Below are 18823 nucleotides of genomic sequence, written 5' to 3'. Positions count from 1 at the left end.
GGAATGCCGGGTACTTTTCAAGTAATGCACACAATTGAATAAAACAGTGAAGCCACATCGGAATTACCAGCGGTCCTTCTGAGGGTGTGTGCCTGTTTTTCTGGCAGCCCTGGACAGCGTAGCTGCTGGCCTCTGGGGGGCATTCTTTTTTGCAGAGACCGATCAGAGCCGCGCCCACCCACCCCCTTCCCAGGAGCCGTGTGTGTGTGTGTGTGTGTCTGTAGAAGGACCAGATGTAGTTTTAAGTTTAGCAAAACCCAGCTCGTTTTCTGCCCTTCCAGTGAGTGATAGCTCAGGTGACCCATTGACAAGAAGAAGTCATGGGAGCTGTGATGGGCCTGTTGCCTGGCCTGCTCTTGAAGCCAGCCCGTTTTCTGATTCCTGAAATGAAAAGGGACAGCTACCGTCTGTGTCACTGTCAGCCCTTGGAGAGGGGGCCAGTGTTTCCGCCCAGGAATCAGAAAGTCACAGGAAGGATCAGGCCTGGCAGTAACCCCGGGCTCTCTCTTGGCAGGGAAATGTGCATTTGGAATGTCACCAGCGGCCAGTGCATCGAGCACACGCAGCTCCCCTTCAGGCACACGGCCATCTGCGTAAGTACAGCACCTTCTTGGTGGGGGCTTTTCTGCACTCTTCCAAGGGGATTCTCTCGGCATACCGACCCGAGGAGCTGCATTTGTGAGCCCATTCCAGCCTGGTGTGCCAGAAATGCCATGGCTTTCCCAGCGTTTTCCAGAAGCCAGATCTACAGAAATGCCAGGCATCGGCTGTCTGCCCTTCCTGGAGAGGGGAGGCACAGGAGCCCAGAGCAGCCCAGGCACCGGGGCCCTCGGGCGCTGCCGGAGTGGCACTTTTGCTCCCGCTCAGCACTGCACCGGGGCCTCTCCGGCCTTCAGCACGAAAGCCGGGGGGGGGGAGCTGCAGTGTGAAAGTGATTATAACACGTGGAATTCACGGCCACAGGAGGTGGTGGCAGCAACAAGCATGGACGGCTTCAAGAGGGAATTAGATAAGCATATGGAGCAGAGGCCCATCAGTGGCCACAAGGTCTAGATAGGGACTCTGGGGCAAGGGATGCTCTTGTCTTCTTGGTGCTTGGGGGGGGGTCAACAGTGGGAGGGCTTCCGGTGTCCTGGCCTCACTGCTGGACCTCCTGATGGCCCCTGGTATTTTTGGCCACTGTATGACAGACAGAGTGTTGGGCTGGATGGACCACTGGCCTGATCCAACATGGGCGGCTCTTATGTTCTTAAGTGGTGGCTCTTCCTCTCTCCTCCCCGCTTCCTGGTCTTCCATCCCACGGCTGTTCTTGCATAGCTGCAGTGGATTATTTTCATGCACTGTGCTAACCTCTAAGTGTCTGGGAGGCTTTGGAGTCTGGATTCTGTTTGTCTCAGCTTCCCTCATAGACGGTGCAGCGGCGGTGCTGGGGATGGCCCGTCTGATACGGGAATCAAGTGTAGGCTCCGTGTCAGCAGCACGGGGTGGGGGTGGGGCATCCCTGATGCAGCTGCCTGGACCCTGGTGCAGTTCCTGGCCAGCACCTCCCCCTCTGCTGTGGCCAGGAAGGCCCAGAGTCCCCTCTGGCTCCTGTGAAGTGGGAAGGGCTGCCCCCTGGGGGCACTTTCCCTTGGGGGGGGGGAGAGGAGGCTCCTAGTGCCAGCCGAGGCTTTGTGTTGGGTATTACAAGTTGAAAACACTCAGTACATCTGGGGTTAAATGTTTGTTTATGTTGCTCACAGGAAGTCACATGTTTCTCATGTAACCAATGTTCTTGAGCTGTAGGATGCCCGGGAAATTTCTCCCTGGTCTAGGAGTTTGATTAGGATGAAAGTGTCAAGGTTTATTAGCATTTTATGGCTCTCTTCCCGTCTTTGTTTGGTGTTCTGAAGAAGAAGAAGAGTAGCCATACTCTCACTCTTCTAGTTTTGTCTTTGTAGAGTAAGGATGTAGCCGATTATGCTCTTTTGTTATTTTCATCCCAGTTACCCTTCCCATGCTAGAATTTAGTAAAAAACTTTATATTTTAATCACACATGGACTCTCAGTCTGAATTATCTTACTCAGGCTCTGCTGGGCTATATTATCTCTGCTAAATACCATTTTTTCAATATCTCATTATCAAAACCCAACATCTTGTGCTGCTGTGGTCCTCCTGACTGGCTGTGTGAGTGGGGCCAGGACAGATTCAAAGGGAAGTGGGACATCTGTGCCGATTTCCAGCACGCGGCAGATGAGGAGACGCGTGTGGTCTTGTTGGTTAACCTCCTGTGGCTGCTCTCCCCCCTCCCCACCTAGTATTACCACAGCTCGTTCCGAATGACCGGAGACGGCTGGCTTCTGTGCTGCGGACAATACAATGACATCCTCCTTGTGGATGCCAGAACACTGACTGTCCTTCACACCCTGACATCGTCTCAGTCTTCCAACTGGGTCAGCTGCATGTGCTTGGTTCACTCCCCACGGATCCAAGGTACGCTTTCCTGCCTAGAGGCGGAAGGGGGCACTGGGCAGAGGCAAATGAGGGGCTCCTGGGGGGGGAGGGGCACTGTGGCAGGTATGTTTGTGAGGGCCAGCGGGAAAAGGCCTTCGGGACACACCACGGCCAGCACAGGGAAATGCGGTGCTGACTGGTGGGGGGGGGGCAGCAGCATAGTCTTCCGGAGTCTCCTGCTCTCTCTGCAGGCTCTCCTCCTGGGCCTCCTCCTCCTCCACATAGTCCTCTCTCCTCCTGGCCGCATCCTCCACCCTCCCTTCCCCCCTCCCCCCCCCGCCTCTCGCTGAGACCTCGCTTCCCTTCCCTGAGGCAAACGGGGGGGGGGAGTGCCCCGGGAAGGAGCCGCTCCTTAGCCTGCTTCTGGCGGCTGGCACAGGCTTTCATTCTGCTGCACTTGGAACGGAGGCACTGCTCCCATTAGTGGTGTTGGGCAAGGCTTCAGGCCGTGGCAGGCAAGTAGAAGAGGCAGGTCATCCAGCTGCTGAGCAACCCAGGGGTCCTCCTGCAGACTCTCAGCCGGTGCTGGCTGCCAAACCCGGGGAGGTGAGGGGTACAAGGCTGAGCGAGCCAGTGTTCTGGGGGCTCCTCGCTCTCTGGTTCCCGGGGAAGGCTGGGCATCTAGGGAGACTTGTCTGGTGGGTGGTAGGCCACAGGCAGGCTGAGCGCCACCCGCTCCCCTTTCCCTCCTCCTCTGGCCCTGGACTTGCCAAGGGGCGGTGGAGGAAGTGGGCAGAGAGCGTGCTGACGAGCGAGCAGGGAGTGCCCCATAGAGTCACGACGAGGTCTTAAGTGTAATACCAGCCTTGCACAGTGATGCCAGTGGAGATCCAGCCGGGGCTGCCAAACCATTGCAAGGCCGAGAAGCAGGAAGTCCCCAGTTTGCCCCTCTCCTCTGCCAGAAACCCACTCGGATGTCCGAAGCCCACCAGCCCCCAGCCCCCCCCCCCCCCCGGCAATATGAGTGTTGCTGAAGGGTGGCCGTATCCGTCTGCGACACCCAAATACAACCAAAGTCTGGCAGAGCCCTGTGAGTGGGGGTGGGAGGGGAGCAGACCAAGGGCACGGCAGGGGCCACTCGGCTCCTCAGTGGCACACAGACATGGGGTGGGGGAGCAGCTCACTCACTGCTCCCTCCTGAAGACTGATGCAGGAAAACACAGCTGGTGATCTGGTCTCAGTGACTGGTGCTGTTGAACCAGTTGGCCTGGCTGCGTGTGGCCCTCCAGGGCAGCAGCGGCCCACTGGGGGGGGGGAGGTTCCCTGTCAGTCAAACGGCCCCTCCACCCCCATGGGGCGCCTCACAGACAATTGTCCCAGTGTGAGCCTTTGGGGCAAGGCAGTGCCCGCCCATGGGCCCTTCAAGCCCCGGCGGGGGGGGAGGGAGGGAGGGCTCCATGTCCTTGTGGTGCCGCAGAGCCCCTGCCCCCAAGGCACCCTTACCCCCTGGCAGCAGGAGGGGTCCTCCGTGTCATGGCGGAATCCTTGGGTGGCGGGGAGTGTGCGGGCATATGGACTGGAGGAGGGGCAAGCGCGGCTGGCTGTTCGTTCTGGGCATTGTGTGAGGAGGACCCAGAGTCCTTGTGCCGTGCTCGGTGTTCGTTTGTTAGGAGTAGATGCACGGAGCATGATCCCAGGGCCGCCCCTCCCCCCATTCCCTGCTTTAAGCCAGCCAGAATCTGAGCTCTGCACTAAGCACCTCTCTGCTCACTGCTTCCCCCACACAGAGGATTCCTTAATTGCTGTATCAGCTTCAGGAGACCTCAAGGTCTGGGACCTGTCCTCCTCGGTGACCAGGATACAGGTAAGGCCTTGCCCAGTCCAGGCCACACCAGACGTGCTGTTCGGAAATCTACGGGGCCGGGGAGGGGGGGGTGTTTCCAGACTGGGGCTTCCACTAGCCCCTCGGAGCTGGCCTTTGCCTAAGGAGAGAAGAGACTCCACAGGGACTCGCCAGTGAGGTAATCAGCAGTGTGGGGGGGGGGGGACATTGGGCATCCACCAAAGGCTGGGAAGACCCTAATGCTGGCCCTGAGGCACGCACAGGCAGAGGCACGTGCCTGCACACGCACAGGGCTGGTGTCCGTGGCTTCTGTCCCCATTCCAGCGATGGCAGCACCTCAGGCAAGTCTGCTGATTCTGCCCAGGGGTTCATATTTGGAATGAACCCATTTAAGCTTTTACAGATGTCGTGTCATTTGTGGTGAGCAACAAGGTGGCAGGAGGAGGAGGAGGAGGAGGAGAGGGGAAGGCAACCCAGGGCAGCCTGCAGCCCGAGGGACACCCCGCACCCCAGAGAAGGGCCGAGCCATTCTGAGCCCCCCTTTCCCCCCTTGGCGGCTTCCTAACCATGAAGGCTACTTGTGGCTGTGGAATGAGGCGCATCACAGCCCTTGCAGTGCGGAAGCAAAGCCACCCCCCTGCAAGTGCCCTAGGATGGAAGCCATGACACTGGCCAGAAAGACGTTTCCTATCTAAAAGGAGGACCTTTGCTTTTTGTGTTCACTTTGCTTCCAAATCCTCTGGGACTCACAATCATGTCAAAAGTACTGAATGTCCCCTAAACTGAATGGGGCAGCCTTTTGTAGGGAAGGGAGAATTCCACAAGGAGGGGGCCACAGCAGAGCAGGCCCCGCTTCTTATAGTGATCCATCTAGCCTCTGGGGGTTGGCAGTGGGGAGCTTGGAACAAGGCGTTCCCTGAAGGGCCGGCCTGAGCCCCTGGGGAAGGGTGGCCCCTGAGCCCAGCAGAAGGGCTGTCGCCACCGTGTGCCAGCCGTCTTGAGAAGCCAGCCGTGCCTCTGGGCCCTGCTTGGTAGGGAGCTTCCGGCCTTCTTCCTGCTGCCCAGCTCAGCCGTGTGCCCTCCCTCCTCTCGCTCAGTTTGGCGCAGTGGTTAAGCGCAGGCGGACTCTAATCTGGGAGACCCGGGTTTGATTCCTCCACTCCTCCTCCACTTGCACCTGGCTGGGTGACCTTGGGTCAGTCACTAGTTCTGACAAGAGCTGTCCTTGAAAAAGAGCAGTTCCTGTCAGAGCTCTCTCAGCCCCACCGACCTCACAGGGTGTCTGTGGTGGGGAGGGGAAGGGAAAGGAGTCTGTAAGCCACTCTGAGACTCCAAGTGAGGGGGGGGTATAAATCCAATCTCCTCCTCCTCCTCCTGTGCCATGTGCCAACAGCACAGAGGCAAGAGCAGCATTTCAGCAGGCGCCTGAGGAGGCAGGAGCTCTGATCTGAACCCCGGGGTCTGAGCCAGCCTGGTTCTTTGCCTTGGCTGCAGCAGAAATGATTGTCTGCCTTCCAACTGAAGCAGTCACGTGGGGTCCTCCTGTACAAAGTGCCTCCTGTACTGACTTCGCTGCTGGTGTTTCTGTTCGGCTGCCCTGCCCCCTTCTTCCTGCTCATGCCCTCGATGAGGCCTTTCAGAGTCTCACCTCCTCACGGGTTTCACAGGAAGGCGGGGCGAGCTCTCTGGGCGGCACCCTGGGGCGGACGGGTTGCTGTTCCCTGGGTCCAGCAGCCCTGCGAGGAGGTCCTGTTTCCTTTTGCTTTTCATGTTCAGGAGAAGCAGCTTGTTGCTGAGAGGGAGTCCAAGTCTCTGGACGGCACGTCCTGCCAGGCCATCCGATTCTGCCCCTACACCGAGAGGCTCCTCTTGGCTGTGTTCTCCAGCTGCTGGAAGGTACAGGCTGCAGCCTCAGGCGGGTCAGGCCTCGGCCGCTCCCTTGCTGCTCAGGTGTCAGGGGGAGACCAGGCCAGTCAGAGAGGACTGAGCACCAGGGCAGCTGTGCTTGCCACTCGGCCCCCAGGAGGCTGATGAGTCAGGACCAATGTTCCATCTAAGCTGAGTTAGTGTGAGCCAGCTCACAGTCTTTTAGCCTCCAGCTCACAGATTTTTGTCTTCTCTCAGGAAGGGATGGTTCCAGAGCATACTAATTTATGCAGCAGCCAAATCTTTAATGCCAGTTGCTCACAAGGTAGAATTTTTGCTCACAAGACTCCACAGCTTAGAGGGAGCACTGGTCAGGACCCCAGCTAAATAATGGCATGGGGGGGGACTGCTCCCACGCCACACCATCCACTCAAGAATTGCGAGAATTTGCTTCACAGACACAGCCAACGTTACATATGCTAGGCTGGTTTAATTTCACTGAAGATGAAATCTTATAAAACACATAAAATAAAGTACATTAAAAACCAAAATTTAAAATCACAGTTCAAGACTGCCAGTAAACCTAACCGAATGCCGTCCTACGTAAAACCATCTTCAGTTGCCTCCAGAAGAGCAAAAGTGAAGGGAGTCAGGTGCCCCTCGCGGGGAAGAAGGGAGTCCTATCCATGGGGCTGCCACTGGAAAAGCCCCCTCTCATGTACCCCCCCAAGTGAGCCTCTCTGATGGATGGGACGGTAAAGAGGGCTCCTGGGGCAGTAAAGCGGGCCCCCCCCCCCCCCGGATCTTGAACCCCGGGCAGGACTCCGTGGAAGAAGACGGTCCTTCAGATACCCAGGTCCCGGCCTGGGTCACTCAGCACTGCCACAGAATCCAGGTCCAAGGAGCCCAGCTGCTGCTCCTCCGCCACAGGTTCTGGAGCAAGAGAGTCTTACTTGGCTCCACCCACAGCATGTCCTGGCAGTGTGTGTGTGTGTGTGTGTGGCACCCCTTGGCTTGAACGATGCTGCCTGCCGGCTGCCTGCAGGATGGAGGCAGAATGGGAACCCCACACAGGCCATCTGTGCCCGTGGGAGCTTCTCGCACATCGTGAATGGATCCGGGGGGTGGGGTGGGGGGGATGGTTGTTGAGCAATAGTCAGCCTCTGCATTCTATGCCCCAAATTGTCCTTTTATTATTTGGAAAGCATTTAAGGGGGAAACTCATTTGTTCTTTTTGAATCTTTATCCAGCAGAGGTGTTTCTGTTAGGTACACATTTGATGTTACTGTTTTCCTGTGCTATTTTATTTGTTTCTTTCTAATTCTGTTTGAGGGGGCAGGACAGAAATGTAATTCTTTACTTTCAAGCAGAGTCAGTAGGCAAGAGGCCTGTGTCTGTTCTACTGAGTGATCTTTGTGACTCCAGGTGTACGATTACTGTGATTTCTCCTTGCTGTGGACTGAATCCAGCCCCAGCAGCCATTCCTGGGCTGGGGGAGAAGTCCTTGCAGCACACCAGCTGGTCGTTTGGACAGAGGCTGGCCAAGGCTACATCTACCAGCTGCTGAACAGGTGGGTGCGGCTGGGAAAGCACAGGCGAGTTTGGGGCTCCGGCTGAACTTGGGGAGCTGGCCGGCTGTGTGGGGAACCCCTCCCTCCCTCCCTCCCTCCCTCCCGTGGCTCCAGAGGACCAAACGTGGAGCAAGCACCCTGTGGCCGAAGAGGCTTTGCTCGGGGTCTGGCAGCCGCCGGCCTTTGTGTTCCTCGACAGGGGTGAGATCAGCCGTGTCCAACACGGGCAGCTGGCCCTGAGGCTTTCCAAGGGGAGGGCCAGCGAGTGGACGGGGGGGGGGGGATCTTGGTCGCTCCCTGCTTGTCACAGAGGGGATTTTTTCCAAAGCCCAGTGCCTTTTATTCCTCTCTCTCCTTTTATGCATCTAGTTGCCTTTCACGGAGCAAACAGCCCCCCGATCGAAGAGCGCTCACAGAAACCGTCTGTCCTCTTTTACTTTGTTCCACAGCTGTGAGAGATAACGAGGTAACGCTAATGGCTGTCCAGTGCTGCTGACTGCACTTTGGATGGACTTTCAGAAACCGCTTGAAAATTGCCCTTTGCCTTACCTGTAAATGGAATGAATGAGCCATGCTGAGGACTGCGGGGGCGGGGGGGGGATTGCAGGTTCGCCAGTCTGACTCCTGCGTAACGTTGCTCCTCAGAGAGAGTGTTATATGGAGCTATCCTCCTCTTGCTTATGCCGATCAGCAGATAGACCCTGTTCTGTGTCTCAGCAGCAGAGCATTAAGCCGTGTGCAGGAGCAGGGCTTTTCCTATGATGGCCCCCAGTGTGCATCAGCACAACTCTCGCATCTGGAGGAAACACGTCAAGGGCTACTGTTGGGAGAACTTTGCTACTCTTAGCAATCCAATCTGCTGCTTTTTAATCTGTTGCTTTTTAAATCTTTAATCTACCTTGAACACTGTAAGATGGAGAAGGTGTCACGGGGATGGGGGGGGCCTTTTGGTTTGACCCTCTTGATCCCAGGTTTGGAGGAGCGGCAGGGCAGGGCCCCCCCCCCCCGCCTGACTCTTCGCAGCAGTCTTCGGGTTGTGCTGCTCTTTTGTGCTGCTCTTTTGACCGCCATAAGGTATTGGTTTGAGTTTCTGTGCTTCTTCCTTTGACAGAGTTTCTCATACGTGATGGGCTTTATGAATGAAAGGAAGGAACCCTTTTATAAGATTCTTTATTCTGGAGATGCTTCTGGGAGAATCACTTTGTGGCATATTCCCGATGTGCCAGTTTCAACGCTGGATGGCTCTCCAAAAGGTCAGGGCATCTTCTGGTCTTTCAGAGAAGCACTTAAAGGGCTCTAGAAGCAGGAACTGATCTGGGGGGGGAGTGGATGCCCCCCCCATTCTGGACACATTCGGAGGGGAGGCCAAGAGGACAGGCACCTGTGGAAACTTGGCAAGCATTGTAGGACTCCAGAATCCCGCCCTCCAGTGTCGCGCAGCCCCTCTGCTCCATGGGCAGGCTCCATCTGTTGCTGGACCTGGGGTTCTTTCAGGGTGCTCGGATCACGCACTGCAGGGGGCCCCAACGTACTGAAGGGGACCCACCAAGCCTTTCTAAAAAGTGGGTGGGGCCAGGTGGGGATGCTGCCCAGCAACAGGGCTTCTGACGGGCCACGGAAGATCTGATTGGCTAGGCAGATTAAAATGACATTGTTTCAGTGGCAGCTGCCATGGCATTGTCTTTCAGATTTATTTATGTATAGATTAGACTTTTATGCCACCCTTTCCTGCAAGCAGGTCTCAGGGCGGCTTACAACAGAGTACAAACACAATGACCCAAGTTAAATTAAACCAGTGTTAAAATGCAGTACAGAGACGCCTCTCTTTCTTCCCTGCCCGTGGGCTTCCTCTGTGTCTATGTGGCTCCGCCTCCAGCACCAGCCATTTTGTGGCTGTGCCCCCACAGCCCTGGGTCAGAGTCACAGAGGTGCCCACAGGGAACCCCCTGGTCTGCAGGAAGCCATTAGATCAGCCTTGCCCTGGGCAGGATGCCACCCTCACCCCTCCCGGCGAGCTTCCTGCTCTGACTTGGCTGCCTTTCCTCCCCAGAGATTCCAATAGCGGCCTCCTGGACTCTGCAGGATCACTTTGATGCTCACGGTTCTGTGGCTGAAGGCATCCTGGATCCCCTCTGTGGGGCTGGCCAGGGGGGCAGGAGGGGCCCCGGCTCTTCCGTGTACATCCCCAGTCTCGACAAGCTGGTGTGTGGCTGTGAAGATGGGAGGATCTTCATTGTTCCGGCTCTGCAGGCCGTCAAAACCAGGCTGCTGGAAGAGGTCTCTGTGCTGAAAGGTGAGCCACTGCGCAGGCAGCCGTGTTGAATGCCAGTGACTGACTCTCTGGCTGAGGCTGCATGCTAACAAAGCACATCCCGTGTGAATGCGTGCAAGAGTCTGTGTGTGTGTGTGTGTGTGTGTGTGTGTGTGTGCGCGCGCTTGCTTGCTTGCTCTGGATGTCTCTCTGGCAGACATCCTGTTGAGTGTATGGACCTGAAGAAGTGAGCAGTGACTCAGAAAAGCATATATATTGGGATAAATGTTGTTAGTCTTCAGGATGCCCCTGGACTTCTGTTTGTTTGCATTTGCAAATCTAGATCAGAAATTCCTCACTTTGCTCAGGCTTGCTCAGGCGTTTAAAATTCTCACAAAGATGAGAGCAGTCAGCAAAGCAGGTTCCGTGGCATATTCTGCACATGACCCAACTGTCCTGTGAAACAAAAACACCATGCCACACAGACTGAGACCTGGGATATTGCAGTCCTGTCTTTGCAAATAGCACAGCCGGGCTTTTAAGTGCATTCCATAGGAGTGAATCTAGCGGGCGCAATGGATGGTGTCGCCTGTTGTCAGTAGCCGCTGGAAGCATGTGGATGTGTGCGGCACTCAGACGGCTCCCAGGGGAAGGTGGGGTTTATGTGCCCCTTGTGGCACAGCGATGTCTGGAAAGCAGACCTGCTGCGTGGACTCTTTTCGGGCTCAAGGCTCGCTGAGGGGATAGCGTCGAAGGCCTGGGGCCATCTCTGGAGGAGGGAGTGCATATCCTCCTTGGGTGAAGCGGTGTCCTGTCATCAGGACCCTCCCCTCTTGTCAGTACAGGAGTTCAACTTTGTGTATCCATAGTTTGTGTGAAGAAGAGGCCGAGTCAGGCAGCCAGGAGCTGCTTGGGGAGAGCTGCCCATCGCCCCCCCCCAGTCATGCCCCCCCCCCGATCTCAGCGCCTCCCTGTCCTCCTCTCCTCCAGACCCCCTGCCTCACAGGATCCTCGCTGGCCACAGCAGCAGCGTCACTTCCTTGCTATACCTCCGCGGCTGGTCTGCCCGCTTCGATCCCAGCTGGCTGGTGTCCGGGAGCCAGGATTCTTGTGTGATCTGGTGGGACATGTTTACAGGAGAGATTTTACACCAGTTCTCTCTGCAGGCTGGCCCTGTCACCCAGCTGCTGCTGTCTTCCGAGAACTACAGAGTGAGTACAGAGCGACAGAGCTTCGGGGGAGAGGAGGAGAGCCCTTGGCTATCACTTTGCATGCAGGTGGTCCCAGGTTCAGTTCCCAGCGTCCCCAGTTTGAAATAAGGGCCAGTTCGTAGGTGATGTGGGAGACCTTGGCCTGAGACCCACAGCCAGTCAGGGTAGACCAGGGAAGGTTGTGGCTCCGTCGGAAGCGGCCTCATGAATGCTTCAGAGAGGCCAGGATGGTTTCCCGCCCCACCCCCCAGAGGGCAGCTGTGGGGCTCAGCAAGAGCCACAAACATTAGTAAACCAGTCCCGTGGCTCCTTAGCGACATTTTGCCTCTGGACCTCCGCCTCATTTTGCGACAGTACAGATGGACACGGCCACACCGCTGCAGCAGTTCTCAGGAGGAGCGGCTGCTGTGGCTTCCTGGCCCTGTGCGGAGGGGGGAGGGGGAAGGGGAGGGATTCCGTTCAGCTGTGCTTGCAGGTAGGAGGCTCCGCAGTCAGCCCAAACATGGGGGGGGGTCATCCCCTCCCCCCGCCCCGGAATGCAACCACATGGTTCCTTCTCTACGCTGAGCTTCCTTGGGGAGAGTCAGTCCATGACCCGGTGGAGGGGGGGGGGAGGATTCAAGGCCAGCTGCTGCCCAGGGCAAGCCAGCCTCCTGAGGAGGGCCTCCAGCTCTAAAGGCCGGCCACCCGGAGCCCCTGAGGCCTGTCCTTTCCCCCTCCTCTCTGGGCCTGTGTTCCGAGCCCCTGGCTGGGGTGGGACATGGGTCCCCGGACAAGCGTCCCGGTGCCAGTCCCGGTGCCCACAGGCTCCAGCGCTGGCTGGGATAAGAGCTTGGTGTAGGGTCCCACTCTGAAGGAGGGGAGGCTGGGCAGGCCTCTGCGACGCCAGTGGCTCAGCGCCTCCGTAAGGACAGTGGTTGTTGTGTGACAGTTGTGTTCGCCTCTGCCTCTTGAGGACGCTCCCCACAGACACACACGCACAAACACCGCCTTCTGGTGGGACTGGGATCTCACTGTCTCTTGCCTTCCTTTTCTGGCGTGAATATGACTGAGCCAGTGGTGGAACAGTCCTTCCCCTCCCCTCCCCTCCTTGCCCCCGAGCATGGTCTTCATGTGGGGTCTGGGGGATGAGAGCCGGGAGCCCGTTGTTGGTGGAAGAGAGCTGCCCATTTTGCCCCCCCGGGTGTTTTTGGGGACCACAGGTGGGTATCGGGGGCAGTTCATGCGTCTTGAGGCAGGGGCCAGCTGCCAGGTTAGCTGCACGGTCTCATTTTCTGGGTACGACTAATTTTGTGCCAGGAAACTGAAAGTCAGCACCAAGTATGTCTGGTGTATATTTCTTTTGCCTGTGTACTTTGTGGACGCAGGTGGGAGTTTTAGCTCAGTAGCTGAGGTTATCGTCAGGTTGAAGGGCAGATGCTTGGCGGGGGATCTCTGCTCTTCCTGAGGGGCGGAACAGCGTGCGCGCGGCCAGCCCATCTGGTGCCATGGTCCAGTGCGCGGAGGACTCTGCCCTGGGAGAGCCGGGTTTGATCCCCCACTCCTCCTCCACTCGCACCTGGCTGGATGGCCTTGGGCAAGCCATAGCTCTGATAAGAGCCGTCCTCAAAAGAGCTCTCTCAGCCCCACCCACCTCACAGGCAATGTTCCCTCTAAGCTGTAGAGTCTTGTGAGCAAAAATTCTACTTTGTGAGCTACTGGCATTAAGGTTGGGAGCGAGCAATTTGGCTACTGCATAAATTAGTTTGCACTGGAGCCATCCTTCTTGAGCTAGGACAAAAATGTGTGAGCCGGAGGCTAAAAAACTGAGCTAGCTCACACTAACTCAGCTTAGAGGGAACACTGTTCACAGGGGGTGCCTGTTGTGGGGAGGGGAGGGGAAGGGAGAGGGAGTTTGTAAGCCGCTCTGAGACACCTTTGGGTAGTGAAGGGCCGTGGGGCATAAATCCAGTCTCTCCTTCTCCTCCTCCTCCTCCCCCCCTTTCCCCCAGGAGGAGATGGTCAGATGTGCTGTGATGAGTCTGGCCCATCCAGGCCTCCCTTCTTTCCCCCCTTCCTTGCTGCCACGCAAGAGGGCCAGGCTGGGAGAGAGGGACTCTGGCGTGGGCCGGACCGCAGGGTGGGGGTCTGACCCTGGGCCAGTCCGTTCCTAGTCCAGCACTCTGACCGCTGTCCCTTCTTGGTTCTCTGTCCTCACAGTTCCAGGGCCAGCGGATTGTGTGCTGCCTGTGCAGTGACCACTCGGTGGCGCTGCTGCACTTGCAAGCACGAGCCTGCATCCTGCACGCCAGGAAGCATCTTTCCCCTGTGAGGGTGCTCCGGTGGCACCCGCTGGAAAACCTGCTGGTGGTTGGATGCGAGAATGACTCCGTTTCTGTCTGGGACATTGAGACAGGTAACCGCCAGCCCACTCCTCTTCTCCTTTCTTCCACCGCCATCTTTTCTTGTTTAACCCTGCTGCTTCTGCACGGGCCCCGTCCATTTTTGTTTCAAGAGCTAAATTGAGAGAACAGACCACTGGCACGCTACCCCGTGGCTTCGGACCAGTGGACGCCCAGCTGGCCCTCTGCCCCTGTGTTTCCTGCTAGCCTCTCTGTGGCTTTGCTTTTAAGGTATGATGCCTCTGCAGTGGAGTCCTGGTGGTGTTTTGAGGCGGGTGGTTTGACTGCTGCTGGGCTGAGCGGCTTTCATGGCCAGCGGGGCCTGGTGGGTGCCTGGTTCTTGTCTTAATGTCTTGGTTCTGCTGCTTGGCATTGCTGTGGCCTGCCTGGTGCGGGTCGCCTGGAGAGAACAAGAAGTGGTCTCCGTGAAATAAAGCCATCCATGGCCGTGCGGAGCTTCGTGCCTGCGGTGAGCGGGGGGTGAGTGTCGAAGGGGTCTTCTCTGCTGTGGAGCCCTGCCGCCCTGCCCCAGTCCCTGACCAGAGGACACCGGTGGGTTCGAGGCAGTTGTTGGCACCCAGGGTTGGGACGGCGGTCTCTGCATGCCGGTTGCTGTGCCTGCAGGGTGCCAGGCTGGGCCTTCAAGTGGAAGGCTGCATGCGGGTGGCCCAGACGTGGAAAAGAAGGAGGCTGGCAGGGCTGACCCCCTCGTGGCACAGGAGCCGCCTTTTCTGGGCATGTCAGAATGGGGATGCTCCCTTAGTTGCTGTCTGAAGCTTCATGGAAGAAGGCGGCTAGGTGGGATACAAATCTAAAGTAATAAATAAATAAATAAATAAATAATAATAATAAATAATGGACGTGTAGGAGAAATGAGTAAAAAAAACCCTGCGGGGCAAACAGAGATCAGGCCGTTCATGTGGCCGTTCACGACAGACAGACAGCCGTAGCAATCAGGGAGGTGAGGAAAGCAGGCGGAGGAGTCTCTGTGGAAGTGACGTCTGCTAATAGCTCCTAGTTCAGTCATTGCTTATTCAAAGATTATTTCTGCTACAATGCACCTGTTAGTCTTTAAGGTGTCATGAAATTTCACTCATTTATAAGGAAGAAGAGCGATTGTGATGCTCATTGAAATATATTCTGCGGCAGAGCCATAATAATTCTTTGCATGGATTTAATAATATATTTATTATTATTAAATAATAATAATGGAGAGCCAGTTTGGTGTAGTGGTTAAGTGAGCGGACTCTAATCTGGGAGAACCGGGTTTGATTCCCCACTCCTCCACTTGCACCTGGCTGGAACCCTTAGCTCTGATAAGAGCTGTTCTTGAAAAAGAGCAGTTTCTGTCAGAGCTCTCTCATCCCCACCTGCCTCACAGGTGGTGTCTGTTGTGGGGAGGGGGAGGGAAGGGAGTTTGTAAGCCCCTCTGAGACTCCCTTGGGTAGTGAAGGGCCATGGGGTATAGATGCAGTCTCCTCCTCTTCCTCCTCCTCCTCCTCCTCCTCCTCTTGGCAGAGGGGGTACACCCTGCCAGTTGCATAAACTGATTGGGGACCATAGACCTTCATTTCGGAACTGACATCACTGGAAAGAAAGAGCGCACGTGCCGGCTACCCAACTGGACGGAGGGGAGAGTCCTGAAGGGAAGAGGAGGGGACACGGCCGGAGAGAAGGAAATGCCGCAGCCGAGGAAAGGGGCCGAGACCCTCCTTTCCTGTCTGGCCCGTTTCCCGCATGGTGCCCCCTGCAGCAGCAGCAGCAGCTCCTCCTCCTCCTCCTCCTCTTCTGGGATGCTGACTAGGGCCCCTCGGAAGGGAAGCAGGCCCCTGCCTCCTGGAGCCGTCCTGAGATGTCCTTTCACGGTGGCGATTCTGCCAGTCAAGGGGAAGCGTGCTTCCTTGTGAAGAAGACCGTTTAGTGGTCTGTGCAGCTGGTGCCTCATCTCGGGCTGGCCTCAGAGGGGCCGGGGGGGGGGGGGGGGTCAGAGAAGGCGTGGCTGGGGAGGGGCTCAGTCCCGTCCGTCCCCCCCCCCCGTGGCTTCAGTCTCCCCGTTAAAACCAGCCTGGCACCCGGGGTCCAAAGGCACTGCATGGTCTGAAGGCAGACTGAGCAGTTAGATGTGGAGGGCAACAAAACGGGTGACCCAAGATTGGGGTTGTGTTTTTTCTGAGATCTCCTGGCTCCTGTTGTTTGATGCCTGGAACTCTAGAGGGCAGCATTCTGGTAGTGTTGATTACAGTCATATCCAAACTAAGTCACACAGATTTTGGGGTGGGGTGGGGGGAGACTGTTCCATTACACACATACCATAAATATACCCCCATCCACCAGCCCCCAACCTGTGTCCCTGGGGCAGGCAGGATCTCTGGGCTGATGTTGTTCCATCCCCCGTGGGCAGCTGGACTCTGAGCACTCTGGAAGCAAGACTGGTTTTCCTGTGTGTTTGTGTGCAGCCTGGCTTCCTCTCTCTGAGGGGGTGGGCAGGAGGAGGGGTGCAGCATCACACGAGAGAGAGATCCCTTCTTCTTCGTTCACTGTGTGTGAAGCTGGCGACCATGTGTCTGAAACAGGCTGTGGTCCTGGAGCACCAAGGAAAGTGTGCTGTTTGGGGTGGGGGTGGGGATCACACCAAAGTTTAAAAGTACCCAGGGAGAAAGGTGAGGGTGCCAGTTATTCTCATCCCCTCCTTCTCATTTAATTGTATATAATTGTATATAAAATGTACATAAAATATAAAATTGTATATAAAAAATGTAAAGTCTAAGAATATTGCAAACGCTCATAAAATAGAGGAACTCTAATTTAATCCATAATCATTAGAAAGGATATATGGAAGAAAGAAAAATATAAACTACTCCCAAGAACATCCAGGCAAACAACATGCTTATTCCAAAAATGGTTTCCCCCGGGAAACAATATTAAAATTGCCAGACAGTGGAGAAGAGCCAACTTGACCAAGATTTCTGATATTACATCGCCAACAGGCCTGTACTCAAAACAAAGAGAAGAATAGGGCAAAAAAAAAAGAAATAAAAGGCATATATGGACCATAACAGTCATACATTTAAACTTCGGATGAGATTCAGCTGAGATACAGCAACATTTGAAAGAAAGAGTCCCTTAGAGGTGCTGTGGTGACCAACTTTCCATCAGTGGTCTGTCTGAGCTCTCCTCGCTGATTCTGTATGATTTGCTAATTCTGCATGGTAGCAAATGCTGCCCAGAAGTGGGCCCAATGAGTGGTTTCCGAACCATTCTGGCTCCTGTTGCCACGCGTAATATGAATTCCTGTTATTTCTTAGAAATACCATTTTTTTACAACACACAGGAAGAAAAGTCCCACAGCCACAGCTCTCCCCACCCCCCACCCCCCTTCAAAAGGCAGTGGCTTTCCTTCCATTTCCACGGCAAGTGGAGCAAGAAAAATGGCTCCACCTTCAGATCAAAACAGGCAACACCCAGACTCCTGCTCTCTTCGGTGGAGAATGGAGTGCCGTGGAAGGCCCATGTGGACACACTGAGAAAAAGGAACCCTGAGGCAAAACCCATGTCAAATTCCAGACAGAAGGCTTGTCATTTTTTTTGCCTCTTATTAATGTACACTTTGGTTTCAAGTCTTCTGTTTGCCGGTCGTACCTCTTGCTAATAAAGGCATTCCAGGAGTGAGAATGGGGAGGGGAGTCCGTGTGGGAAAGCGGCTCCTCATAGATCTGGGAGACCCCGGTTCTGACCTCTGCTCTGCCGTGCTGGGCGACCTTGAGCCACTCACGTATTCTCCGCCTGACCTACTTCACAGGGTTGTTGGGAGGATAAAACGAAGGCAAAGAGAATGATGTGCGCCATTCTGGGTGAGCTGCCCAGCAGTCAGTCCGGCTCCTGTGTGCAGCAGGGTACGGCGTTGATGTGGCCGCAGGAGCTGATGGCCCTGTTTCACAGGACGCTCCCAAGCCCAGGGCAAAAAGCCTCTCTCTTCCTGAGGAATTCTGTGACGTGCTCTCAGTGCTAGGAAGCAACAATGTCTTCCCCCACCCCGGCCGACCCCGCAGCAAGGTTTCCCGATGCTGCCCAGAAGGGTCCTGAGCGCCTCCTCTGCACAGAGTCTGTCTGGAGAGAACCTTCCCAAGTCCCACCCACCCACCCCAGCTGGGGAGCAGGAGGCACAGGAGCGTCTCACAGAGGCCAGCGGGGCTGCAGGGCGTGGCCGTGGAGAGGGAGCCTCTGTGTCCCAGAGGGCCAGGCACACCCTGCGGGGGCTGCCCAGGCCAAAGGCTTCCCGTGGCAGCTCCGGAGGAGGCTGGTGGGTCGATCCACACGGCCATAAGTCTGCTTGTTGGCTGCTTTGGGTTCACTGCTAACGGTAGGAAATTGCTTTCGGAAGCTCCTGGGTGGGTCCCACGCCGAGTCTTTAATGCAGAATCCCTGTCACTGTTTGCTTACATGGTGCCTCCCTCCCCAGCCGGGGGGGGGGGGCAAAGCAGCTTACCGTGTTCTGCTCTCCGTGTGTGACTGGCCCAAGGTCTCCCAGCAAGCTCCCATGGCAGCGTGTGGATTTGAACCTGGGCCTCCCAGACCATAGGCCGCCACCACTCCAGCCATGACACGACACTGCTCCTGTTTCACTGGGGGAGGGAATCCCGTTGGGGCTGACCTTCCTGGACCAGGACTGTAAAACCTGCTGGTCTGAAGTCCAGCCACACTGGTGGGTTCGTGGGTTCCCCTGCCACGGATGCCTGGGGGGTGGTGCCAGTTCTGCATGCCTCTCCCTCCCACAGAAACAGACTTGACGGCCTCAAGAAACAGAAAACAAACTAGTTTCCTTCCCGCTTTTTTCTTTTGTTTTTTTTAACGTCCAGAGACTGAAGAAGAGAACTCCAAAGTTTGCACACGTTGTGTGTCATTTTGGAGCTGCTTCCTAACCCCTCTGTTTGTTCTTTGCAAAGGAATCCTGGAGCGGCAGGAAACTGGGGAAGCGGCCAAAGCCGTCCTTGCTGGCTGTGAAGACTCCCCCCTTTCCACGGCAGACTCTCTGCTCCTCCCCACCTTTGGGGATGACACACACAGGCAGAAGGACACCGGTGGTGGTGGGCCCCCCTCCAGCTCCTGCATAGTCGGCCCACTTTCCCACGGTGGCGGCCCCCCTCCTCGAGAAAAGCCTTCCCATCGGGTGAGTGGTGCTGAGGAAGGGCAGGGGACTCCGTCTTCCAGGCCGCGGGCCTGTCCGGTGGCCTGAGCTGTCTGGCCGTGGGTCCCCCTGTGAAGACCC

At 56.3% G+C, this 18823-nt stretch overlaps 1 protein-coding gene across 1 annotated transcript in view; it reads left to right on the top strand.

Moving 5' to 3' along the window:
• The window catches only part of WDR72 (WD repeat domain 72), a 40825-nt gene that overhangs the window by 2171 nt on the left and 19831 nt on the right, over positions 1-18823 (top strand). The window contains exons 3-13 of the mRNA XM_015419741.1: positions 515-593; positions 2299-2473; positions 4222-4298; positions 6054-6173; positions 7569-7714; positions 8084-8180; positions 8826-8967; positions 9765-10007; positions 10956-11176; positions 13376-13571; positions 18501-18724. Of these exons, the coding sequence (XP_015275227.1) occupies positions 515-593; positions 2299-2473; positions 4222-4298; positions 6054-6173; positions 7569-7714; positions 8084-8180; positions 8826-8967; positions 9765-10007; positions 10956-11176; positions 13376-13571; positions 18501-18724 (1720 nt within the window). The remainder of the gene's footprint in view (positions 1-514; positions 594-2298; positions 2474-4221; positions 4299-6053; positions 6174-7568; positions 7715-8083; positions 8181-8825; positions 8968-9764; positions 10008-10955; positions 11177-13375; positions 13572-18500; positions 18725-18823) is intronic.

The sequence above is a fragment of the Gekko japonicus genome, unplaced genomic scaffold (assembly GCF_001447785.1).
Source record: "Gekko japonicus isolate JY-2015 unplaced genomic scaffold, Gekko_japonicus_V1.1 scaffold1945, whole genome shotgun sequence".
Taxonomy (NCBI): Eukaryota; Metazoa; Chordata; class Lepidosauria; order Squamata; family Gekkonidae; genus Gekko; species Gekko japonicus.
Note: the sequence above shows the minus strand (reverse complement) of the source record. Positions and strands in the feature narration are given on the sequence as shown.